Source organism: Cinclus cinclus, chromosome 7, assembly GCF_963662255.1.
Source record: "Cinclus cinclus chromosome 7, bCinCin1.1, whole genome shotgun sequence".
NCBI lineage: Eukaryota > Metazoa > Chordata > Aves > Passeriformes > Cinclidae > Cinclus > Cinclus cinclus.
This window is the reverse complement of record NC_085052.1, coordinates 18,713,630-18,740,790: the sequence shown is the minus strand read 5'-3', so window position 1 is coordinate 18,740,790 and position 27,161 is coordinate 18,713,630. Positions and strand designations below refer to the sequence as shown.

Below are 27,161 nucleotides of genomic sequence, written 5' to 3'. Positions count from 1 at the left end.
TCAGTTAGACTTTGCAAGATTGGTCATAACCAAATTTATTTTGAAAGTTCAAATAAACTTAAACAAGCTCTGATGGAGAAGGTGGGTTTCTTATCCTGAAATATCCTTATATTTCTGAAAAGCTAATTGAAAAAGCATAGAACAGAAAAAAACATCATTAGCTTTACAGGCTTTCAAACCCTCCTGGCTATGAGCTCAAACAGCAACACTGTTGGGAATACGATCTGGGGAAAGGTAGTAGTAAGGAAGCTTTTTGTTCTTGTTGCGCTCGGTGATGGTGCTGACAATCTCATCCAAATTCTTGCGGAATTTCGCCATAGCCTCTTTCACCGGCTTCTCCACAAAGTGTTCATCTGGGTACATGCCCAGAAATAGCTAATTGAAAAACACCAAGAAACCATACTTTGAGAAGGCAATTCTGTTACTATATATATATATATTTAAATATATAATACATAATAATATTTTATCTATATATATATAATACCACCACCCAGAGCCTCACCTCACAGATGCTTCTATTAAAATAGTATTATCAATATTTAATATTCCCTCTATTCTTCCCTCTGTTTCTGCTTCTTTCCATCCCTACATGTTTCTGTGGTGCTGGTTCAGGTGTCTACATGGCACTTCTTGACCTAAAGAGACCTCATCCACTGAAAACCATGCACTTTTACTCAGGCCAGTGGTCAGTGAGACAGGCTTCCTATGCCAGATCTCTGTGTAGTCACACAAACATTTATGCTGCTAGAAAAAAAGACAGCATGAGAGGGGAATTCACAGTCAGTGATTTAAAAGGAAGATGACGACTTCATTCAGTGACAGTGAAGATTCTGTTGACTTATAACTGTCCTTCAGAATTCAATATGACAGTTGCTTTAGTCAGCCTGGACTCTGAGAGTTCTCTGAAAAGTGCACTGCCAATGTGCACACTGGTGTTACTTTGGGAACTATTTCCCACAGTACAAGCTTCTCTACTAGTACTGCTTGCTTCTTATAGAGAAACTGAATTTCAAGTGCCCTCTGTCAAATTTCAAAACACATTCTCCAGAGCCCTTGTGTGAAACAATCAGGTACCTACAACATCATTTAACATGAGGGAAATGGCTACAGACCATGCCTGCAAAGCCTTCTGTAGGCTTGTTTTGTTTTCACTTCTTACCCTCCAGGCACAAGCCACAGCTGCAGTGCACATGGCACTGGAGCAGATTTTCCAAAGGAACAGGACTTGGGGACCCAGCACTGCTTTACCTTCTTCCCCAGCACTGCAGGGACAAGGAATGAAGAAAACCTGTATGCCTCTGCAACCCTCTGCCTCCCATACCAGCATCCTTATTCAGCAATGCCGTGCTCAAGCTTATAAACTGGTTATGGCTGAGACAGCCTCAGAGTAAAAATACTTCAGAGTAAAAAAAACTTCCTTCTCAGAGCTGGTTTGCATCCAGAAGAACACAGGCAAACCCACAGCACTGACACACCTCCACAGAAAGGTGAAAATGGCCAAGTCAAGCACAGAGCAGCACAACAATCTCATAACAATGCCATGGCCCTCATGGTCTCGCATCTCCAGCATTTAGAGCATGGAGGTTGACTTACTTCTGTGTCCTGGAATTGGCTCAAGGCCCAGACAGCTCCAAGATGCCAACAGGAACGTCCCCTGTCTGGCAGACTCTCCACAATTTGCTCGATGGTGACTGTCCCCTTTTCTGTTGGAGGAGGGCAGCGCATTGTTGGTGGGGCGTTGGGAATCCAGGAACACCAGTCGTACTGCACAAGAACAAGAGACCACATTGAAAAACCTGCAGTGGCTGGTGTTTAGGAACACACCAAAGAAAAGTTTGCCTCTGTAATATGAGCCCCTCAGAAAGAGATGATACTAATGGGAGATGCTCTAGAGAAGGACTGGGGGTGACAAGGAAGTCCCTACTATTTTGCTCAGGAACTCACAAGAGAGCTGGGTAATCCAAATGAGAGTATTTATTCTGTTAACCACAGGTATGTGCCACACAGCCCAAATTCAGCAGACTGGCTAAGGCTTTAAATATTTTATTAAACAAAGTTCCCTTCTGATAATCTGAGGTGATTGCCTTTACTCCAGCTTCCCTTTTCCACAAAATTTCCTCCAAGAACATGCCCACAGTGAATGCCCATGTGGTCAGATACAGAGATAAAGCATGCTGGTTCATCAAGAGATGTGGAATATGGCATGCAGATCTGACCATGGTGAGCAGCAGACTGGGAGCTCATAGTCACTTCTGGCCTGGTGCAGTGCTGTGAGATGCTGATGTCTCATCTTGCCTCAGATATGACCCTGAGTTTTGCCACCATCTAAGATGCTGCTGTTACCAGAACTCACTCTTTTTCACTTTTTTCATTACCTACCCCTACTCTGCTTGAGGGCAAGTACACAGCCACCTCCTGCTCCTCCCCTCAGCCCTCTCTGCCTTATGGTTCCATGGCTGAAGATCCTTTTACTGATGGGCTGCATACCCTCTGTATGCCAAATTAAGAGATAGTTTCTTGGTGGCTCTTGAACAGACAGGATGCTCTGAGGGGGGAACTGGGAGTTGCCTCAATCAGTTGTAAAGACAAGTTAGAAGGCAATGGTTGCAGAGGTCCCTAGTCATGGACATGTCATAGCAATAGTGTGAATTCCTTAGACACCAGGTTCCAGACCTTCTCCAGGGCTCCTGAGCTGCAGAGGTGGACAGGAAGGTCAGCATAGAAAGTGATGTAGGATATTTGGAAATAACCACCATAATAAAAATGGTCTCTCTGCTTATCTCTGAGATGATATCTCAGAGACCACCTATGCCTGAAGTGAGAACATGCAAAAAAAAAAAGCTCATAAAATCATAGAATATATCAAGTTGGAAGGAACCTATAAGGATCATCTAGTTCAGTTCCCTGACCCTTGCAGAACTACCTAAAACTAAGCCATCAGGCTAAGAGCATTATTCAAATATTCTTTGAACTCTGACAGGCTTGGAACTGTGACCACTTCCCTGGGGAGACTGCTGTAGTGACTGACCACCCAGTCAGTGAAAAAGCTCTATGACTGCCAAAGTGATTTGCTTCTGGCTGTTAAATCTGCTTTCCAAAATGCCTTGATGTTGAAAGAAACAGCATTTGAAAGGCAGGCTGTTATTATAGTTTCAGGGCAGATATATGTCAGCCAAGGCAGGCAGGGAGAACATAGGTTATCGGTATGTGACACATCAAACATCACAGCAGAATCTCAGAGTTGCCACTTGGTTTGTAAACACAAGAAATGAGCAGCAATGCCATTTAAATGCTTAAAAAAATTATTCCCATAATAAAATCAATAAAACTAAAATATACGATTAGAACCCCAATCTGATCTTTGGTACTTACGTAGGACTTTAAATGTCTTTCTCAGCTTTTAAATTACTTCAGTTTCCCCAGATTTCACAGGGATTTATAGATAGCTCTACGGTTATTTTGATAAGACAAAGTAATGCAATTATATGCATCTACTAAAAAATGCTTCTCAGATCCTGCCCTGGTAGATTTACCTCCCATCCCAGAAAGAGGAAAAGTCTTCCCACAAATTCCTACCTGACCAAAGTTCACAGCTGCATGTTGAGCTGATGTAGTGAACATGATCACTGTGAGATATTCTGCTAGTGTCTCTCGTGTCCTGATCATCTTAGGGAACCCTAAATGAGGGAGAAGAAAAGCTTGACCCAGCAATCAAGTAACCCTACCACCCAGCAGTAACCAAAAAACATGGGTTAGAGGGCCATGCAGCAGTCACTGAAGAGCAGGGCATTCCATGAATCATGCTGTGTGGTCTAACAGGAGCTCCTCAACCTCTTTGTGCCTTGGCTGTGCAGCTGTAAAAACAGCCTTACTTCATACAAGTCTGTGAGGCACTGCCACTGTTTGCAAAGTATGTGGTGTTCCATATGGGAAAGACAAAGTATAATCATGCCTTCAAAAAACAGTGTCCCTGTCCTACCTACCCTGCAGCAAGGAACTCCCAGAGTCCCCAGGGCAGGGACCTCAGATGCTCCATTTTTCTTCAGTGTGAACAGGGAAGGTTCTTGCCAAGGAGGAAGAGACCATGTGCTTGTATTCATAAAGGTCTGAGGTTCAGCAATCAAGTGTATTGCAAGAAAGAGTGCAGGGAGAGTTTATTCACTGAAACGGGAAGTGAGAAAATGAGAACTTCTGAAAGACAAACAACAGAATGAGGAACAGAAATAGTTGCTTTAAGCTGTGTTTGAAAAAGAATAAGCAGAGTTATATACAGAAAAAACAGAGTAGTCAGGGACTAGGGAAATATTTTGCAACGGAAGCAACCCCAGGCCTGTATCACTCCTGTCCTCACTAAAGCACAGTCCTGTGCTGTACCCCTGTCCCAGCCCAACGTGACCACAGGTCCCAGTACACCTACAGAGAGGGGCAAGCTGCACCTGCCCAGGCTGCCTGTGCCAGCTGCTTCCTATCTGCCCCACCAACCTGATGCAGATGTGAACTCAGCCTGTGAGAGGGAAGAGGTACCTCTGGCTTAGCCCAAAGAGGAGAGGATGCACCATCCCCTCCTGTGTCCTGCTATTCTAAGTACACTGTGCTCATCTTTAAAGGAGTTTGGCATTCTCACAATCATAACAGCCATCCCAGGGAATAAACAGATATCACAGCCTCCCTCATTTGGCCTCCTCCCATTCTTTATAGTCCTGCCAAGTGTCCCTTCTCTATGATACAGCCCTTGGAGCAGCAGCAGTGCAGAAAGACATGCTGCAAGCCTGGTAGTATTCCCATCTGTAGTGGCAGTCCTCCCACCAGTGGTGCCTGTAGCATCCCACTCCAGCTGGAGCCCTGAAAAGGCTCAGTACTTGTCCCATGTCAAGATGCATAGGTCAAACATGAAATTCTTACCAAGAGGAACAATATTTCTAAGCTTTTGCTAAGAGATTACTAGGCAAAAAATATGAACCTTTGCTTGTTCAGGCAGATAAAACCCAGAAGTCTTTTATCCACTAGGACATAATGATTGGAAACATCACACTTTTGCCTGGACATCTGGCACTCCAATGTGTGCATGCTACACCACAGCCATCTGCCCTAGGTCACTGGCCAAAAGGTGTTGACAGACGTAAATCACGCAGGACAATAGGAAGAATCCCCAGCCACCTCTATAAATTCCTGAAAATCTGTTTGGAAAAAATGTGAATGGAAGAGAGATGCAACATGTTTAGGGAACGACAGTATTTACTCAGGTAGGTGAATTGAGCCATGTTATGGATGAGAGCTCCCATGCCAGGTAATGGTTTGCAAGAAAAGAGAGGCGGCGAGAAGAGACAGAGCAAAGGAACATGTTTATTGGAAATCATTATGAGTATCTTCTCTTGAAGAGAGTAGAATAGTTCAATGATGACACAAATGCTGAACAAATGTGAAATGCAGCAATATACTCCTAGGGAGGTTCTTACATGTTCCTATTTGGTGTGAGGTTTGGAGGAGAGGATTCGAGGGGCCTCACTGCTCCTTGTTTTCTATCAGTCTGCCTGCTGGTTCCAACACATACAGACACACCCCTTAATGCTTAAAGCATGAGCAGACAAACATCAAAGGACCTGTCCCCAGTGTTGAGAGGTTACACAAGTTGCCCAAGCTGATTATGGGAATCTGTGTCAAATGAAGGAGTGATCTCCTGAGAGATGGTCTGAGCCAGGGTCTCACCATAAAGCTGAGCATCTCCAGGCCAAGAAGAGAGGGGGTCTCTAACTAGGGCTGTGCACTCAGCACTGCTGTCAGCAGGGACTGGACAAGCTGCAGACATGGCTGGGCTCACACCTTACCTGAGGCTTTCACACCCCTCATTCCATAGACATAAATGTCTTTGACAAAGGCCTGGAGCTCCACATCCTCACACACCACCTCGTCACTTTCATAGTAGATGTGAATTACATCCTCTGCAAAACTGCAACAGGCACAGACAAACAGAACAAAATGAGAAGGAGAATGCAGCTCTGATATTGCAGAAGATGATCTTCTGACCTTGCAGATGCTACATGGGGAAAGAGAGAAGGGCAAGAGAAGGTCTCAAAACCCTCCTATCTCCTTCCTACAAGCAGTGGGAACGAACAGAGGAAACTTTGATTAATTTAGGATTGCAGCATCACTTCTTCCCCCAAGAAAAAGATCCTGGTCACATTGCAACCCCTGAAAAATCCTGTGCACTTTATTCTCTTACTTGAGGCTTTGCTCCTGCACAGACCTCTGTCATCACATCTACATCTTTTCTCACTCCATACAGACTTCCTCTTGCATGTCCCCATGGCTCCCACACTGGACAGTGAGGTTCCCAAACTGTGATACCAGTACCATTCCCTGCATGTGGGACGCTCCAAAGCTGCTCCTGAATGCCAATAGTTGACCCCTCCCATTGGACATCCTTTTTGTGAAATACTTCAGTGGCCCAGGAAACCTCTGCTGGGAAGAAGAGGTCTAGAGCTTTTTCCTTTGCCCACTGTTTACAGCAGACATCTCCTTCCTGTTCAGTTCCTCTTCTCAAGATGCCTCTTCCTATAAAAGCTTCCCATGCTAGCTCACCTCTGAAAGAAAGGCTCTTAAAAGAGGAAGATAACAGCAGTAGCTTTGAAAGCAGTGAAAACAGGTAATCCTGATTTCCTGAAGAACTGCAGTTCACAACTGAATGACTGGTTAATGGAGCTGTGCTGAGATATTCTGTTAGCTCTGCAGGTTCCTTGCTAAATCCCTTGCTGAATATTTTGACAACAACCCATAGAAACACTTGACTGTAGAAGCTGACTGATGGGATTAAGAATTGCTACCCAACAGAGATTTGTCCCTTAATAAAATATAAATTTACACATTTTATAAATTTACTGCTATTTGGAGACTTCTACAAATCTATCTATGTGGTTCCTATCAGCCAATCAAGAGCTGTCATTGAGGCAGACAAATAACTGCATTAACACCAAAAGTTCAAGAAATTTTAGCTTCCAGAGGAAGTTAAAGGACAACAAAAACTTTGCAACATGCAGAGAGAAGGCTGCTCTCCATGAGCTCTGTCTCCATGCAATTGGCACTGGTGCCAGGTGAGACAGGAAGGGGATCCTCCTCTCAAAAACTGGCAGTATTTCAGACCCCCTTCCATACAAATAGAAATTAGTATATGAAGTGTGGGTGAGACCTTTTGGGCTGAAGTATCTTTAGTTTGGTGCATCTATCTGCAGTTAGATCAGAAACAGGAAGAGGACTAGAGGACTTCACAGATTTTCTGTGTGAGACTCAATGTTTCTATGGGGACAACCTTATCAGCTTCCTTCGGTCTAGGCCATCTACATCATGTGAAATAATGCTGGGGATATAAATTATTTCATAAAAAAAGTGAAGACTGATACCCCTGCAGAGTGTAGGAGATTCCTGGTGAGCAGACACATGGATGACTGTGGGCCCATGGGTCAGGATCTCACACACTCAAAAGGGTACTGCCCACACCATTTATAAATCAAATGATTCACAACTCAGCCAAGTTTGAGGCAGAGTAACATCGTCCTCTAGCAAGGTGAACACCCATAGTCAAACTGAATTGAGCTGAATAAGTACTACCTGGTATTTGAAAGGCATATCTCAATCCACAAAGAAAACACAGGAGAGAGAAGGAAGCTAAAAAAAAAACAAAAAACAAACGACTGCACGAAGAAAACAACCACAGCAAAGTTATAGCTTCCTTTTGTCTCAAATGGGCACTCACAACTGCAGGAAATATTGCAAGATAAACCCTTGTCAAAACACAGAGAAAACACAGGAGACAAAGGTGTCCCCAGAACTTCCAATATTATGCCTGCATCATTAAACTCCTACTTTGTATACACAAAAGATCTGATTTTTAATTAACATGCTTTTCAAAAGTCATGTGACCAGAAACAGCTGCATATTTGGTAAGCAACTTACGCCATGCAAAAGTACGTTGTTTGTTAAATTAAATGTCATTGCAGAATAAAAACCATACAAGTCATCCAAGGCAGTGTTTCAGATCTGAAAAGGAGCCACATTTGTGTGGTCGAGCAGCCTTGCAGTACCTCTCCTTACTCAGAATTGCTGCCCTTCCTGATTAAACTCAGACTTTGCAATTTTAAGGAATTTTAAGAAAGATATAAACCGATGGGAACAAAACCTAATTTATTGCGTTTCAAAAGAGACCCATCATGGAAGCCAAGCTGATATTTTCAGTCCACAAGAACCTTAATGAGCTCACGTGGCTGGCTCAGAGAACTGAGTTCTCTCTTGGCTTGTGCATAACTAAAACCAAAAGAGAACTAAATTCCTTTTGCAGGTTAAATTCCAACTCAATAAATTTCTGTGAAATCCTACACAAGAGTAAATACCTGTAAAGGGTCCTCTGAAATACAGAATGAAAGAAAACAGCATTGGAAAAAGCAGGAATTAACTGTCCTTCAGGAGTGTGTGCTTGACTAAATATTTTTCCTCAGATGAGGTATACTGGATGGAATAGGCATTACATGACTAACCAGCCCAGATACTGTTTACAAGCTGCGATGAAGATCAAAGTGAGCAGGAAAATATTATGTCTGTGTCTCTGTGACTTTATTAGCCAATATCTAGAACTATGGTCTTTACCTCTTTATAGCCTCCCAGACCTTAATGCCATCATCCCGGTAATAGTAGTAGGGGATGTCCTCTTTGCTGTCCATTCCTTTAGCTTTGATCTCCTCAGGGAAGCAGAGGGAACTGTAAGTCAGATCCTTCATTGCTTTTTGCACCATTTGCACATGTCCTCCTCCACCTGTAGCATTTGCCTGCAGGAAGAGCAGCAAGACAGGAACAGTAGGAGATTATGTTCCCTTTGTGCCAAGACTGGCTTTACACATTTGCAGGAGATGGGATACAGAATGCTGGTGAATCTGTTTTTCAAGGAGAAAACCACATTCCCACACAAAGTACCAAACTGCAGAGGTCTACTGGAACTGTGCATTTTGACTTCAGGGATTTCACACCTCTCCCATGAATCATTGTTAATACCCACATTTGCACCATAGGTACTGCTTATGCTGGAATACACTAATAAAGTACAGCATCATCAAAGCACGGCACTCCCTGCAGTCCTATGCTCCAGAAGCTGTGCATGTGTGAAGGAAGGCAGCCCTGAGTGTGTTAGAAGAGGGCTTAATTTAAACTGCCAGTGTTGTTACGGAATACTTTAGGGATGCAGGCTACCCTTAGTCACCCTGGAAATAATGCCAGGAGATCAATCCTGCTGGGCTGCTATGAATGAGGAGTGGCCAGGGTTTCAGTGTATGTTACATTTGAATAACACAGCATGTCCACAACAGACAGCACTGCAAAACTCTGCAGATAATCACTGCACAAGAGTTGCCAAAAGTTGCTTTTCTAGCATAAGATACACTGTTGTAGCAGTTGTGACCTTACATTTACTGTCCTCTTTGTTACCTTACATTTACTGGTTATTCATCTGCATTGGAGCCAACAAACTTCTGGAACTCCAGATCCTTGCTGGCAGGTCTTACCCACACACTCATCCCACATGCATGGGGTATGGACATGACACTTCTGTTTAAAGGGATGCAAAGTCTCCACAGTCAGCAGTGGAGTATAAACAAGGAAAGGAGTTTGGATTTAAACCCTCTATTCTGCTTGGGTAAAAAAACTCTGAAGCAAGGAAGCTGGTTTTGGCCTGGTGCCAGTGGTGTAATGAGGACAGAAGTGTCCTGAAACACAGGCTCCCTCTTTGAAAGGGTATCTGAAACCTCCCTAGACTTCCACAGCATGCCCCTAGCAGGTTGTCAAAGACACTGCTGTGTTCCCAAGCTGTTGCAGATCCCAGACCAGCATTCCATTTCTGCCACCAAGCTTGGTGTCATCTGTGAACTTATAGAGGATGCATGCCAGCCCTCCCCCAAATCATTGATATAGGTATGACATACAGCTATGTTTCACTGACTCAGATGAAGCTGAGAATCAGTCCTAGCAGGTCTGCTGCTTATGGCAACTCAAGAAGACAGTCTGGAATCTAAACACACTCTTTGTGGTCTTAGAAATCTGTCTTACCTACACATCTTTCTGTGATAGAAATTTCCATTTGCAGTCACACATCCCTTTGCTCACAGATGAATAGATGAGTATTTAAAAGAAGTTAGGGGCTTAACTATGTGCATTCATATTATAACCCAAAGGCACATCAGCAATGAGTGAGACACTGACTGACATTGACCAGTTCTGATTTGGCTACTTAGAGGTAAAACAGAACATCTTTAGCACAACAAGGCATCGGTTCTGTGTGCCTGATTCTCAGGTGGTATTACTTATGTTTGCCCTTTAATAGAAAGGTCAGGGAAGAAGACAATATGTGATGATGAAAGGATATGTACATATGGAACCATGAAGAACAAAGAACCATGAATAATGGTGAACTGACATGAACAGTGAAGATTCACAAAGACTTTACCTACCTTGTCAAAAAGGCCACACTCACAGATAAGCTGCTCTCGGGCTTTGGTATTGATGGCTATTGTGAACCGCATATGGGGCACCAAGAGCTGTGAAATGAAACAAACAATGGAAGAAGGAAAATTCTCATATTGAATTCAACAGCAGCCAGATGTAAAATTTGAAGTCCTGGTGGCTTAGCTGTATCTTATCTTGCAGGGCAGCCAGTGAAACTATTTCAGCTGAACGGTCACCAGAACTTCCTTTTGGTTTGTCCAACTGGTAACCACCCCAGCCCACGTGCACCCTCCCTTCATGCAAGAACTAACCTTGAAGAGGGGATGCACAGCAGGCAGCTGCCGGAACATAGCTATGCTGAACACCTCTGAGACCAAGTGTGTCCGTAAGAGGTGGGTCACTGTCTGGTGGATGTGGAAATCAGATGAGCGGACCCAAATTTTAGCTAGCAGCCAGTCATATGTGGCATCTGAAGGAAGGAAGATGGGATTGTCTGGTCCAGGCTTTTGACCAAGCTGAAAGTTATAAAAAGAATATGAGACCCCCAAGTCCTTCACGTTTAAAATGAGACAACAAACAGTGTGACCCTCTAAAGACCCTGACAGCAAGCTCACCTGGATTGCAATGGGTACAATTTTTTTCTCCAGATTCTTATACAGCAGACAGATGGGTGCAGCCAAGTACTGTACTGTGCATGGGTCTGTTTTATTGGCATCCACACCATCAAGAAGCTCATAGTCCACAATGAAAATGTTTCCTTGCTGTGGGGAAAAAAAAAAAAAAAGAAGCATGATGTGTTTTAATGACATGCAAGCAGCTTGGAACAAAGGGAAAATAGGAAGCTTTGGCCAGAGACTGATTTGAGCCTGGTGGTTACAGGCAATCCCTGGCCTGTCCTTGCTCACGGCAGCTCAGGAATGATGCCATTGAGACAGCGAGTGCCATTGCACAAACTACCTGACTTGTGTCTGCAGAGTCCGGCAGTGAGCGTGAGCCTTTCAGCAAAAAGCATCTATGTATTTGGTACTCATGCAGTGGCACTCAGATGCAAGCACGTTTCACCCTGTCAGCTAAAGAGAACCCTGTGTTAATTGTACAAACAAAAGCAAGGCGCCACCCTTGTCAATGCTTCTTCAGCACCTTAGTGGGTAAGATCCTACCAGGAAAGGAAGAGGCATCTTTCCCCTCTAAGGAAATCAGTCAATCCCTAACATTTCAGAGAAAGCCAGTGAAAAATGACTGTTCATCTCCTGGTTACAGCTCTTCCACTGGTCCTGCAGCTCCAGGACAGCAGGAGAAAAGCCAACAGGAGCACTGCCAGTCTGCAGACACAACCAGCTTTGCCATGACCTAGCACATCCTGAAGAAAGGAAATGCAGCTGAAGGCAGTAACAACAGACCCTGGAGATTAGAGGGTGTGAGAAGGAACAGGTGGAGCTCAGCCTGACCCAGAGCTGTACCTTCACTTCCTCCTCCAGTGTCAGGTTCCTCTCCAGACTGCATTCTACCATCTCCATGGTCACAGGCAGCTTCTTGGGTATCTCTGTGCATCTCCTGATCAGCACAGGGTTGCATCCATTCAGGAACTGGTAGCCAAACATAAAATCTTCCCTCCAGTGTTGCATCACATATTCTAAAGGGAAAACAAGCCTACAGCATCAATATCTGTGCAGCATCAATTTCTACTTCATTGTACGATTCCTCCTTTCCCCTTCACCTTTTTGTTGCATGGCACTGCAACTTTGAATACAGAAAGCAGCAAGAAAAGGACTCAAAAGGTGACAGATTTCTAAGAAAAATCACTGAAGTTAAATGGAAAGTTTAATCCTTGCTTCTCACTCTGAGAAGAATTAAATTGATGACACTTTGTTTCTCCATGTACAGAAGCAATGAGGAATAAAATATTCCACTTTTATGAAGAATACTCTCTTCATCTGTAAACCACCATCTCAGGTCTTCCATGATATTTTTAAATCCACCTCTTCAAACTCACAGGGCATGCAGTACAGAGGGGTAAGTTCAAAAACGGGTGGCACAGGGAGGAGAAGGGTGCATCAATGTATTTAGGGAAAGAACAGCAGTGAGTGGAGCAGTCCTTTTTGCTAGAGCTGGGTGAGGGAAATTTGGGGGAGGATTTGGACTCTGACTCAGTAAAACTCCTCATTTGTTATTTTGCTTGTTTGACTTGTTTCCCCTCTATTTTTCAGATGCTGATATAAACCCAGATTAACATCTCAATACAATTCTAGTTTTGGATACTCCATCTCTTTATTATTATATATGTAGTACAACTGGATATTTTCTATATGCAGCGCTCTGTTTTGTAATGTCATGTTGTCACTTCAGTTAACATGAAAAATCCCATTGATGTCTTCAGTGGAAATATGACGTTAGTGAAGTTTTCCACTACTGGCTGGTTTTAAACAAGACAGGACTTTTTCTGAGAGCAATTAATTTTTCTAAAAAGGGTAAAAGGATTAAAAATATAGGCCCCAAGGGAATGCAGTGATAATTTTTAAAAAGTCTCAAAATGCACAATGCTTTTCCATAAAGTGGGAAAAAAGTTAAGTTTATGCAAAATGACATTTACATTATCTCCTTCAAATGCCTAATGAGTCTGCAGCTGTATCTGAAGCCTACCTTAAGAAAAAAATGACTCAGCACCTTGGACAGAAACTGCATGACAGGAAAATGCCTTGAACCACCTTCTCCATTACCCCTGTTTCTGCCAAGGCTTGTAAAAAGAAAATTGAGATTCACATTAACATAACTGAGACAGATGCTTAATGCTTAAATGTAACAGAATTGGAGCTTTCCTCATGAGTATGGGAATGTTATCAATGAAATTAATTGTAGAACATACCTAATTTTTGTGTTAAAAGTACTTTAGGAAGCAATCCCATTAAATGTAACAAATTGCTGTAATTAGCTTTTAATATTTCTGCCACCTTGGGTGCTTGGGTTTATACCCAAGAAAAGCATAATTGCTCTTATTTCTGTGAACTGATCCCATGGCAGCCTGAAGAAGAGTAAAACTTCAGAGGAGGAGGAAAATCCATTTTCCTTTGCAGAGTCTAAACAGCCTATTCATACACATTCAAGGAGTCACACATTAACCAATTTAAAGTCGCTGTGCATCCATTGTATCCAATAATACAGAAAGATAAAAGTAACCACGGATGATACCAGAAGTTTGGGCCTGGCTCACAAATTGGAAGCTCCCCAGCCCATCTCTACAGAAATGACACCATGATCTTCAGAACCCCTGACCGTCTGCAATTCTTTTAACTGGGTTTGTAAGTAACCTTTAAGATTTGTGTATTGAAAAGGGTTAAAGAAAAGCAATATTTTGTCTTTGATATGTCAATGCTACACAAATGAATTTTTTAACAGAATGAAAGATACTGCAGAAACTGAAGGTCCCTGAAAGCAAAAGTGAAATTTATATTCTTAGACAGGGATTTTTGTCTTCTAGTAGGAAGATGTGAGTATGAAATGGCAAGCACAGGAGGATATTTAATGCAATACACATAAATAATTCTGGCACATTTTTGATAAGTGACATTTTGGACAAATGCCACAAGCATTTCCAGGTCTACCTCACACTAACTTCCAGTAAGAAGCATGGTTCCTTCGACTGTGGTCTGATGGCTTATCCTGGTCTGCATCAGGACCAGGTGAAGAAGTTACAGTTTTCAGGTCATTCCCAGTTCTTTGTAACCCATCCACAGATCTGCTGGTCTAATAGCAGAGGCTTTCCTATCTGGAATGATTTCTGTCAAAATAACCCCTCTGGGGAAAAAATTACCCCTGAAAAACATTTGAGTTGCCCCTAGTCACTGACACAAATGGCCCAAGAGAACCAACTGAGAAGGGCTACAGGTCTGTGACATGTACAGCTCTTATGACAGCAGAACCAAGGCACTGGTACCCTCCCCACATTGCAACAGGGTTGAAAAGCCAGGACTTATAGCAGCAATGCAACTGAGCACATGGCTGGAATATCAGGCAACAGCCTTTGATCTGGACTGTGTCAGAGGCAAGAGGGGTCACCCTTGTACTTGCCCTTGACAGAGAATATTACCAGACTTCCCTTTCTGGTGATTTTCTGTGTGTTCGGATTAAGTCCAGGAACAAGGACAATCAAACTTTCAAAAATGCCTTAATAACTACTGTGGTCTGAAAAGCACTCCTACTAAGTTATCTCTAGGTTCAGACATAAAATACTTAAGAAAATCTGACCTATGGGAATTGAGCATGCTTGAAAATACATTTCTAAAAGCCAAAAGGGACCATAATGCCCAGCTGCCCTGATCTCCAGCATAGCTCAGGACAGCGAATGTCACCGAGCAATTCCCAGTAATTCTAGTTCCTTGTGAGATCATAGGTTTGTTTTTAAGTCTTGTGGGTTGATGGTGTGATCAGAAGTCTGAGATTACAGTTTATTTACTGGAGAGCAGAAGAGCAGGTCAGCCACATCCATCGTAATCAGATGATCAAAGACAACTAATTAGTCATTCTATGACGCAAACACGAGCAAATGCTGATAAACTCACCAGAGATTGTGTTGCTGATTCTGACAAAGATCCTCTCAAAATCTGCAAAATCACTCCAGGAGGACTGGAACATGTGCATGAAACGGTTGACATAAAGATTCTCCATCCTAAAAATAAACCAAACCAAAACATATCTGAAAAAAATAATCTCCAGCTTGCTCAATACCCATTCCTACTATTTTCCATGCTTCCATATATCTAAACACAATAAGCTTTTAGCAATGGAATGTGGGATTAGTCACTCTTCAGAATTAATATTGCAGGCTGTACCTTTACACACAAGGCTGAAAGGCACATCAAAGGCCCAATTTCTGCTATTGCATTTACAGAACTCCACTCTAGAATTGTTCTCAGCAGCCTACAGTGGACCTATAAAAACTGTAGTCAGAAAAACTAGTGCTTCCCACATTGTCAGTGGTTAACATCAGCTGAGAGCACTGAGGGCACTACTAACACCAGTTCAGAAAGTGGTATGGTGACACAAAGAGACTGAGAGAGGTGCACAAAACCAGAAGATGAACAACCCAGGATCAGTCAGCCACCATTCCTAAAAAAAAAGAAGAGGTACTGTAAGTATCTACATGACCAAGGCCAGACTGGATCCCAAAAGTACGTGACCTGAGTTTTTGAGAGCTTTCTGTTTACTTGAGCTGTTGGATAAACTTGATGCTCACATCTAACCTCAGAAACCAAGGCTCTTGGTTGAAGACATCACATGAACCCAGGGGGCTGGGAGCCAGAAATGTTTGACTTCATCTGCTAATTCAGCAAATACAGCACAGCCAAGAAAGTTCCCTTTATGTGAAATGACAAGTCCTAAATTATTGCATAAATGCTGAACTGCTGTTATTAGATGGAAATAATTTACTTTGACTGGAAAACAAATAATGAATTTGTAAAAGAAAGCTGGCTTCCCACTAACACTTCAAACACACAAACAAAAGTGCATACAGCACGCAAAGATATGCAGGGCAGACAATAAAGTAAAGAAAAGTCACAGTGTTGTGCAAAAACTTCCCAAGAAGAATTTGAGGAGAATCCCAGGAGGTTGGATTTATAATAAACAAACACATAGAAAAGATTGGATCATAACTGGCTGGAGAGGACCAAAAACCTGGAGAAATAGCCAGTGGTTGTCTGGAAGGAGGGTTCTAGACCAACATGACTAAAACACAGACAAGAGAGCTGCTTCTTCACTAAGCCCAGATGAGGTGCAGGTAGAATGGGCTGCTTCTGTTGCTGCAGATGGCACTCAAGGGTAAGAGGTGCCTGGAGGCATGTTGGGAAGTAAAAGTCACATAACTGTCTAGGCTAGAACATCTTTCTAGGCAAGGTCTTTCCACACTTGACAGGGACACAGAATCATTGTACAAGCATCAAAGCAAGGGTAACTTTGGGCAGGACTTTCTGGACAGGGACCAGGTATCTGAATCACGGATGAACTTCAAGAGGCAGCATGACCATCCGCTGAAGGTTGAATCATTAAAAAAAATATAATCAGTAGTTTGAGAAGAGTTATTTAAGACTGATTAATCTGAGAGTTTCCACTAAAGGTCCTGCAGAACCACTGGCCTCCTTTAGAACTGCTCTAAGATTAGAAAACATTTGACATATAAGTAGATATGTACTGGTCCTCTCCTGCCCAAGATGCTCTTCATACCTGGGGCTACTGATCAAACCAAGCAGTAGGCACAGAACCTGGAATCTAGTTAAACCTGCTGTGGTTTGACCTGCTGAATGCCAAGCACACATCCATGCTCAGATGTTTCGAAGATTACTTCCAATAGGAGGAACTTCTTCACTTTTCCTATCTTGGAAAAAACTTCCAAAGCACTTAGGAAACAAAAATATGTTTTCCTCAAGAAATAAGGACTTGGAAGTCTCTGGCACACACTAGAAAACAGAGCAAGGGAAAAAAAAGTCAAAGAGTTGCTTGTAGAACTTAATCTGCCTAAATGCAACACTGGTCCAAAATAGCTACACAAGCCTGCATTTCTGGCACAGAATCCAGCCTGAGAGTTTCCATTTGCTAGATAGTGTAGGTCATGTCAGCACCAGACACCTTTAGGATTATCTCCACCTACACACAATTAATCCTTTAAACTTATAGAGTTATCCACTTATAATTTACAGAGTTGTCCAATCTTGCAACACCATAAAGAATATCTGAGACATACCCCCCTCTAAGTTAATTTTTGCATGTCTCAAGAAAAAGGGATCCCCCTCCCCTCTTCCACCACTTCCTGTCTCTCATATAACTCCCCCAGCTCGAACATATTCCCATAAAAGTGCTCCTTGCCCACTGCTACATTTTGCAGCTCCACACCTGCCTTTGGATTTCCAGGCACACGTTTGTCTTCCTTCCTACTGCACTCAAACTGCAGACAGGCCCCATGCCTTCCCCCATGTTTCTCCATTCCTGCAAACAGTTGCTCCAAGCTCCCAAAGCACATCATGATAGCCAAATAAGGACTATCAAACTCTTCTCCAAAGATTTTCACAATTCACTTGACCAGAAACCTAGGTCCATATTTTTCAGCCAAACGTTTCAGACAAGAAGCTATACCACTGCTTAGAAAAATCTGTTTCACATTATACCAGTTATCCAGAATGGCTGGCTGTCAGCAATACAGTTTCAGGTTCCTATTTTATGGGGAGGGCCCCTTACAGCCAACGACAAAGATAGATGTCCCTGCACTCTGCTGAGTTGCTTCCAAGTTTCACTTGGAAGTGACTCAGGACCTCTGACAACATGCCACAGCCTGGCAGGATGGGATTGCTAGAAGAGGAATGCAGCCTCCAAATTGCTTATGCCTCCTAATGGCAAACCACTCATCTCTGGCATTCATGTGCTGTTGCTCCTGCATCACTCAGATTGTCTATATGAGCTGGGAAACAGCTGTTCTGTTCTGCACTGGATAACACCATGCTGATTTGACTCTGCATTGGTAGTGGAATTCAGATGCATAAATGAACAAATAAAATACCCAGAATGCTCTGACATGTAAGGACCAGTCTTGTCTCATATCAGACTTCCACCACCTGATAGTATGGTGGGATATCTGAGATGTGATATGGCCTGGGCATTTGAGACAGCACAGAAGGAGAGTCACAGGTCAGAGATCCCATCTACCTCACTGACACTCTGCTATTCCAGAGCTCTGCAGTACTGATGATACAGGCTCATCCAATGGCCATTCAATATTTTCCTCAATTACATGATATGTGCAAGTGGCTGGAACTAATTTGGCTGCCCAAGCAGATTACACTCAGGTGAGGATGACTGATGAGCTGTTTGGAAGAGATTTTCTCCAGCAGGATGTCAAGGGTACATTGATAATGGTCTTCTTTGTGACAAAAAGATTTAATTATCACCACCAGTCAGAGGAGAAAGGTATGTCCAGGGGATAATGCTGAGAACTGGGTGAAAAGTCTCAGGTCCTCATTAGTCCCGCTGATGCTTTTCAATGTCTCCTCCATCTGCCTAAACCCATGGCTAGCCAAAATCCAGAGCCTCAGTCAGTTCAATATTAAATATTGATAACTAAAAAATAAAATAACAAATCCCTTAAACTCCTGCTTTCCTACTTTGATTGGCTGCTCATCCAGCACTTGGAGAAAATAATCCAATTTTGAGATTCAATGAAACCTAAAAGGTGATCAGATCCTTACCCTGCCTCCAAAGAGAATCTGCAAACTCCTGAAGTTCCACAAATACTTACGCTTTCGTGTAGTTCAGAATGAAGTCAATTCCCTTCTCATTGTCGAACTGGATGTCACGAGGCAGTTCATTGTGAGAATGGGCATCGATGCTCAGGGGAAAGCCTGGATGCCACTCCTTCCAGCTGAGAAAATGAGAGAGGTTTGATTAACCATATAACTGTATCAGCATGGGAGCTGTGTCCTTACTTCCATTGTTTTGGTGACTCACTGCTATAAAGGAATTTTGTGTCAGGCTCAGGCCAAAATAAGTGATTTACACCCATCAATACCTACCAGTACTGCACAGAATCCTGAAGCAGACTGGAAGGCATTTACTTGGCCAGCTACCTTCCCAAAGCTTGAAGTAACTTAATATCTGTGATATTTCTACATACTTGCCACATTTGATTGTAACTGGCAGTAGCTTCAAATGTGTTATGAGGGGAGGGGACAGAGAGACAGCTGCCAATGCATGCTCATTCTTGGGACTACACTTCTGCAGAACTGAGATACAGCACATAAACTACTCAGGCATGCATTTAGATTCCTTCAAAGGGCACTCTCCAGGAGTCTTGATTCTAATGTTCAACCTCCAAATGGTGATGGCCCCCATTCTTTGCTCCATTTTCATTTCTAAACCAAAGAAAGTGAATTGTAAAGAATACTCTTTCAATGGTATTTCCAAACTGCCTGCCATGCACAGACTGCATTGTGTATTATCAGCTATGCATCAGAATTTTAAGTAGCTATTTCCCTGAAATTACAAATGGTTTTGCCTTCCATCTTGCATATGTAAATAAAATTTTGTGGCACACCTCTTTTTGAACCATATTTTCCTCTGCTCTATTTCCTGTAATTTGTAGGGAACAGACTTTCCTGTTAAAATGAAATAAACAACACATACACCAAGCCTCAATCCATCAATTCTGAATAGATCCTTTTCCCTGACCCTTATTCTCCCAATAAGGAGATACAAGTGCAAGAAACTTTTGTTATTTTAAGAGAGCATGTCTCTAGCAAAAGGCAATGTCTAATGTCTTCTGGAGTTACCCTCTGAGAAAAAACACAATTTTCTCATCATGACACTCACTAGGAAAAAATGTCTATGTATATGTGTGTATCACATATATGTATCCATATATATCTCTCTCTATATATATCTATATATATCTATAGATATATATATACATATATATATCTATGTATATGTATATATGTGTATCACATAATATATATGTGATATACAGGTATAATATATATGTGTATAAATATATATATATATATATGAAATAGATATGTATAATATACATATGTGAGATTTTTATATATCACAACTGTGTTCTGGTAGCACATTCCAGTTCACTCAAACAGGGCCAGGTTTCCACTCCACCCTGGTTCAGGAAACAGCTCAAGCTAGCTTGGTGCAGCAGCCAAAAAGCTCCAGGAAAAGCTGACATATTCAGATCATGTTCTGAAACTGTAGTACTGCTTGTAATAGGCAAATGAAATATGCCTTCAGATTTTCCTTGAAAGCACAATGGTACACCAGAAGGCCCATACAGAGGTTGCATCACTGAATTCCCACTGAAGTCTTCCAGCCAGGCTTATCTGAGGTACAAGTATCTCATAATGCCACTTGCACCAGCATGATCATCTCTTTACAATGAATTCCATCTAAGCAAAAACCAGATAAGGCCAACATGGTAACTTGCTTTCTCTTATCCAGCAGTTGAGTAATTAGAGGCATGTGATAATGTGAATATACTCTGCCAAACTCTGACCTGATGAGGACAGACCCTGGAGCAGTGGGAAACTCACCGGTACATCTTCTGACGGGATTCGAGCTCTTTGCGTCTGTGCTGCTTGAGAATCTGAGTTTTGTCATCTCGGGGGAGCTTTGCTGTTCACAGGGAAAAGAATCAGGGTGAGGAGGTTCCTCTACCTATCATTCCTCAGGTGTTGAGAAGGACAGCAAAGTTTTCAAATTTTCAAACTTCTGATCTATACCTATACAAAATTTCTGTGGGAAATGCCTACATGATCCCATTTAGTGCTTTTGAGTAGACACACAGGTCCTTGGAGAACCTGTAGAAGAAGATAAGCTTCTGACTTGGTGCTTCCAAGGGGAAATTAGCTTAAGCTAGGAACATCTGTCTCAACTGTGTATAAACCCTGGATTTCTAATGCAGACACTTGCTGTACATATCTAGTGTTACATGGTCTGAAGAGGGACATGGAAGCTAATTTTACAGTTCAGTATCTAGAGGGATTTCCATCAATGAGAAAAACCACAACGTTATTCCAGTTCATCTTCTCTGCTAAAAGACATCTCCAAGTTTCTCTGCCCTTGAGCAATGCCCTGTCAGCTTGGGACAATAATCACATCTTCCAGTCATGAGAACAGAAAGAAAAAAACAATGACACTTCAGTTCCAAAAATTTTGCTCTTCTGACCATGAATTCAATATAATATTAAATAACACAGAGATTTCCTTGGTAATCAGAGAAAGGGCAAGGTACGAGACTCACTTTACATACACAGATGTGGAGGCAGATAAAACCAGAAGGAGTTTCACGACAAAAGCTGCTTGGGGTTGGAAATATCAGAGATAATACAGCTGATAACATATATGGCTAATGGTTTCCAGGTGGTTGTGTTCAAGTTACCAAGAGAGTTTCACTTGCTTTTGTCCTTTACCTCACCATACTCTGAAAGCCACACAAAGCTGCCTTCCACGGAAGTGGTACAGTTGTTATAAAACAAATTACGAAAAATGGAAAGACCAAAAATAAACTGACACGTAGTTGTCATTACAGGACAAAAGACTTCGAACACAAAATGCCCCAGACAGGAGTTGCCAAAAATGTAAGGGGAATATAAACATTTTCTTCCTGTCACCTCACACTTGTTTCAGCTGTTTTCAGGCACTCATGCTGCAGAACATTACAGTAGCCAACCTACCCCACATACCAGAGAGGGGAACAAGCAAACATCAGTGACAAATATCTGCCCAAACCCTGGTCACAGCAAGTAGGTATCTTGAGAGATATTAAGAGACTATATTAAGAGACTCTTAAAAACACTTGTTTTTCTCAGTTGGTCACCATTACTTGAGCAGTCAAATCCAACACCCTGCCTTGTCCTGGACTTGACAACATGCAAAGAGAATGAATGAAAAGTAAACTGTTGTTTCAGTCTGCACCTGCTGAGTAACTTTGGTATTTTATTTCACTCTCATGAAAACAAGACAATTTACAGGCAATTAATCATGAGCCAATTAGAGGCTTAGCATGAAACAAACAGGGAACACTAATTCTAATTAGATCAAAGGGGCTTCCAGCAATGGGGATGTGGAGTAGCCAAAATTTGGCATTAGGGTCAGCCTTCAAATTCAAGTGCAGTGTAACAAGCCAGGATTAGGACTCTTCTTTGTATGTGCTTCCCAAAACATCCAACCCAACTGCCAGTGCCCAGCCCAACAAGCTGCTCAAGAAAGTGTTCCTAGCAGGGAAAGCCCATTCTCTAGGATGGAGCAGAGGGCTGGCAGTGGGTCTTCATTAGAGAGGGAGAAGACTGGGAGGTACATGGAGAAATAGGAAGGAGAGATGGAAGAATTCCAGGTGTTCTGCAAGAAATCTGGTTTCTAATAGCTCTCACCTCTTCCATCTCGAAGGACAACCTCCTTTTCATCTGTAATCCAGCGGTAACATGGGAATTCCAAATAGTCACCCACTGGTGTTTTAACTGTAATATACTTAAGGTACCAGTCATCCTGGTACCAGTATCTTCGTTTCTCAATTTTTATTAGCTGAATTTCTCCAAGGTCTTCTTCCACAGTCACATCGTAGGAGTCAACCTGCAGAGCAGAGTACAGCCAGTGATCCACTGCACATGAAAGAAGCACCACCAGCACCACTCAGGCATTCCTAGTCTTTCCTCCTCTTGCTTTCCAGTTTCTTGTGGGTGAAGAAAGGAAGTTCTATTATTGGACTGCAGTGCAACAGAAGGAGAAAAAAAGAACAAACAACAACATGCAAAGCATTCCAGAAATGGAGAAACGCTTTTGGATGCAATTTAAAAACTATTATTCCTTGTAATGTTTGCATGTCTTAGAAAAACTTGCAGGCCATGAAACCATTCACTACTCTCCTAGCAATAGCTGAAGGAGGTATGCTAGGGCACATCTACTCATGCAATTGGAGTGGAAAGATGTTAAAGAGATTAAAACATTGGACTAGGAATTTAAAGACCTTTGTGTGTTAGATATGTGTGCTTCAGACTAACGACAGTATCCAGGTCACCTAAATCCACTTTGTCTTTTGCTTCCTGGTCTTTTTCAGTTCTCCCTTTTTAAAATGAGGACAATGGTACATTTTATGTTTGTACAGCTAAAATTTGGACAATTATACATTTTATGTTTGTAAGGCTCAGATGTACAAAGGAATTTAAGTACAATGGCACACCTAGAGATATGTACATGTAAGATATAAATTAAAGAGCAATATGAATTGGATCCAAGGTGTTGATAGAAATATCACATTGACAGCCAACTTTCAAAAGAAACTCATTCCTCTGGTAACAACCTACATGCCTATATTAAAAGAGCCCTAAAGTAGTTATTGTTGATGTAATGCAAGAAGGCCATACAATTAACCTAAAAAATCCTGAAGGTTTTTAATCTTTATGACCATCACAACTCCTATTTTAATGGCAGTTCTGAAAGGGAGAGCTCCCTCCTGGTACCTCACACAGCTTCTGCTGCCTCCAAGCCAGCACTGCCATGGGCTCACCTCAGATGACAATTTTGCTAATACAGTGAAGGTGTGTCAGGTTACAGAGAATGTACAAGGTGCAGGTAGGAGCTGACACTTGGTTGCTCAAGGTTTCTATGACATTTGTTGTTTGAGATCCCTTGGTAAACAGTGGGATGGCTGCATGGTGAGCCAGAGATGCAAGGAGCTTTTATACAGTTTGAGTGCAGAGTGAGAGAACAGAAGTAATGAAGACTATTGTGACTGTCCAAACTCCTGTACCATCCTGTTCAACCAATTTAATCTCATGCAAAACCTGAGTCTTCTCTCTTTTTGAGGAGAGATTCCTACTGACCATTCTTATCCTGGAAAAAAGATGGCACAGTCAACTTCTCTTTCTATAAGCACAAAGTTCTAAGTGGAAAAAGCTGTATTTCCTTTCTGGAAATACAAAAGCAAAAAAGAAAGGGGAACAGGAAGGAAAGAGAGAACTGAGGGACACCATAAAACTTTGAAATCACTCAGCACCAGTGGAATTTACTCAAAAGACACTACACAAAGAGCAGAAACTACGACTTTCAACACTGCCTGTGTCCAGAGCTTGAAGTAAGACAGAAAATCTATAACAGAGCTACCATTGTGCAAATTCCTTCAGGCTTTTCCACATACTTTTCCCTCACCATTTGCCATGCAAATCTCCTACTCAGATCTGGCCCTGCCCTCTTTAATCACATCTATTAATATGCCCAATTTGCAATAATGCAAATAAAGACATTACAAGGATAACAGAACTACAGAACCTGGCCCAACATTTAGGGAAAAAATAAAAAGATCCCAAACCTGGAGAGTAGAAAACAACTTACCAAATAATACTGAAAAATGCTGCTCATTCACTAAAAAGTTATATTTGTTTTAGAAATTGATTAACAATTGAATTGCTTTGCAGAAAAAAAAAATTACAAAAATGGTATTAAAAGAAACATTAAAGGCAAACTGTGAAAACAATTGCTACATTTTGCAACCAAACTCAAAGTCTTCTGGCTTGCTTCAGTTTTAGTTTTCTGGTTCTGTACTGTTATTTCTCTTTTCTTTTTCCCTTGCACAACATATTATTAAGACACAGTGTTTTGGGCACAATGTAACCTGAACATGTACCTGGAAAAACATGCTGCATTCCCCTAAAAAACATCCTCAAACCTAAAACTTAGCAGAATGTACTGCAAGTGTCCAGTGAGCCAGAACACAGACTTATTCTGATGGTCCACAATAAATACATGTTGGAAAACCGACTGCTACTAACACCCACGCCCTCTGTTTGTTGCCTCCTCACCCAGTGGCTATGTCTCTGCTCCTGCTGGATCTGGTCCCACAGCAGCTTGCCAGTTGCTGTTGGGTAGATACTGAATGCTCCCATCGTGGCACTTTCTTCCTGCGACAGGATCCAGTCCAAGTGAATGCTCAGAGCACTGCCAGGCTCTCCATCAGAGCCACCTGAAGCCCCTTTTGCAGTCCAGGAGCAAGAGCAAACTGCCTGGTCAGTAAAACCCTGGTGGTGATCTCCTCATCTGGGCAGGGCTCAGCCCTCCTGGGAGAGTGCCCTAAGTCTGCAGGACAGCCTGAGGTCTCCTTCAACCTCTCTAGCTAATGCTGCTCAGTTTTGCCAAAAATATGTGATAAGAGAGAAACAGTGACTGGATGTCCGTTGGGGAGATTCAGATGACGGTCCTAAGCTAATGAATGTTTAATCATGAAAGAAAATTAACTTCAGTGGCAGTGGCTGATAAATATCTGAGGGACCACAGACACACATGCCATCAACACCTACTAAAAATGCTGACTTTTGTTAAGTGTGTCCATGATGTTTAATACAGAAGAGACCATGGACCCAATTCAGGCTGTGAACACATGGTTGAAAAAGCACACATCAGGGCAAAGCAGCACCATGACACTGAAGACTCACTTGTACATGTGGTGGTAGGTCTAACTTCAAAACTTCTGAATATCCTTTTAAAACTTTCCAACTTGTTTCTCTCTAATCAGACCTTCTAGGTACTGTGAGTTTGGTTTCCAGGTAAAATACGCATTTTGGAAAAAGGGGGGGAAAGTATATTATTTCCAGAGTGGACAATAAGCAAATAAATAAATGCCATTCTAAACCAGTGCTCGGAGTATAAGCAATTACATTTGGATATCCAAATACGGTGCTAGGACCGCAGAGAAAACAAGACACAGCAAACAGCAGAAATCTGAGTTAAGAAGAAGAGCACAGCAGATAGCACAGCCACAATTTCATTCTCACTCGTTCATGCTGTTTTTCAGCTTTCATTGACGTTGCCCTACACATTTCTCTTGGCAGGCATTGCAAGTCCCACTAGATGCTCTTACCTCTCTGTTTAATTCTTTGAAGATAACAGGGCTCTGACTATTAGTAAATTGTAACCCTAAACATCACTTAAAACGCACGATTTTTTAAAAAGTTATTTGTGAAGAAAGCAAGAGGGGATCTGAAAGTCCACTGTAAGTCAGAACCGAAGAGCCGCATCTTTCCCAGCGGAATGACCACAGCCGGAGCTAGCTGCTGGGCAGGGATGCGGATGACGGGCGGCCGGGGAGAGCAGCGGCTACCTGAGTCTGGGTACCCCGCTCCGGAGCACCGGCACACGGAGACCGGAGCTTAAGGAAAGCCCAGCCCGGAGCAGCCGCTCGGGCGCCGCTGATGCTGCACGGTGCGCGGCAGCGCGGGGCAGCCGGCGGAGGACGGGACTCACCGCGCCGCGCTCGAAGTCGTTGTAGAAGGGCTTGTCCAGGAGGTGCCTGTCGCTGCAGCCGTCCGTGCCCTGCAGGGTCAGGTACACGTAGTCGTCGGTGCCCGCGAACCACTGGCTGCCCGTGGCCACCGTGACGGTGTAGGACGGCATGGTCGCCGCGGTTCGGTTCGGCTCGGCTCGGTCCCACCGGAGCTGCTGAGCCGCGCTCCTGCCTTCGCCCGGACCCTGCCCAGCGCCGCCGCCTCCTCGGCCACCGCCCGGGGCGGCTCGGAGCCGCCCGCCCCTTCCCCATCCCGGCACACCTACCCCAGCATGGCACACCTACCCCAGCCCGGCACACCTACCCCAGCATGGCACACCTACCCCAGCCCGGCACACCTACCCCATCCCGGCACACCTACCCCAGCCCGGCACACCTACCCCAGCATGGCACACCTACCCCAGCATGGCACACCTACCCCAGCCCGGCACACCTACCCCATCCCGGCACACCTACCCCAGCATGGCACACCTACCCCAGCATGGCACACCTACCCCAGCCCGGCACACCTACCCCAGCATGGCACACCTACCCCATCCCGGCACACCTACCCCAGCATGGCACACCTACCCCAGCATGGCACACCTACCCCAGCATGCCACACTACACTGAGACAACACAGTATGCACTGTAAATACCCCACCCTCTTCATCACTCTAAATTACTCACTCTATCATAGCACCAGAAATCATTAAGCTTGGAAAAGACCTTTAAGATCATTGAGTCCACTCAAATTCATAATTAAACCATGTCCTCAAGGATGGACACTCCTAGGGATGGTGGCTCACACCATACTGCACTCTCATTCTATACACCAAATGTGCAACTCTGTGTACAGCTCACGCTTTTCTCAGGGTTAGAC

At 43.1% G+C, this 27,161-nt stretch overlaps 1 protein-coding gene across 4 annotated transcripts; it reads right to left on the bottom strand.

The window, feature by feature from the left end:
• On the bottom strand, positions 1-26,409 carry ALOX5 (arachidonate 5-lipoxygenase). 4 transcript variants are annotated; one of them, XM_062496291.1, is made up of 14 exons: positions 26,260-26,409; positions 22,398-22,596; positions 20,559-20,640; positions 18,761-18,883; positions 15,039-15,145; positions 11,943-12,115; positions 11,097-11,243; positions 10,794-10,997; positions 10,484-10,574; positions 8,638-8,719; positions 5,829-5,950; positions 3,580-3,680; positions 1,597-1,767; positions 1-375 (listed from the first exon to the last, which is right to left on the bottom strand). In XM_062496291.1, the coding sequence occupies exons 1-14, from the start codon at positions 26,407-26,409 to the stop codon at positions 196-198; spliced, it is 1,932 nt and encodes a 643-aa protein (XP_062352275.1). In that variant the 3' UTR covers positions 1-195. The 4 variants fall into 4 exon arrangements, with proteins under 4 accessions (XP_062352275.1, XP_062352273.1, XP_062352274.1 ...); XM_062496289.1 differs by having other exon boundaries at positions 8,638-8,816; positions 10,488-10,574; XM_062496290.1 differs by having other exon boundaries at positions 8,638-8,729; positions 10,488-10,574.
• Positions 26,410-27,161: the final 752 nt, after the last annotated feature.

Coding starts and splice junctions, on each gene's coding strand:
- ALOX5 (XM_062496289.1), bottom strand. CDS start 26,409: ATGCCGTCCTACACCGTCACGGTGGCCACGGGCAGCCAGTGGTTCGCG. Junction 12,116..15,038: donor AATCAGCAACACAATCTCTG/GTGAGTTTATCA, acceptor TTTTCCCTTTAG/AATATGTGATGCAACACTGG. Junction 376..1,596: donor GCCAATTCCAGGACACAGAA/GTAAGTCAACCT, acceptor TTTTTCAATTAG/CTATTTCTGGGCATGTACCC.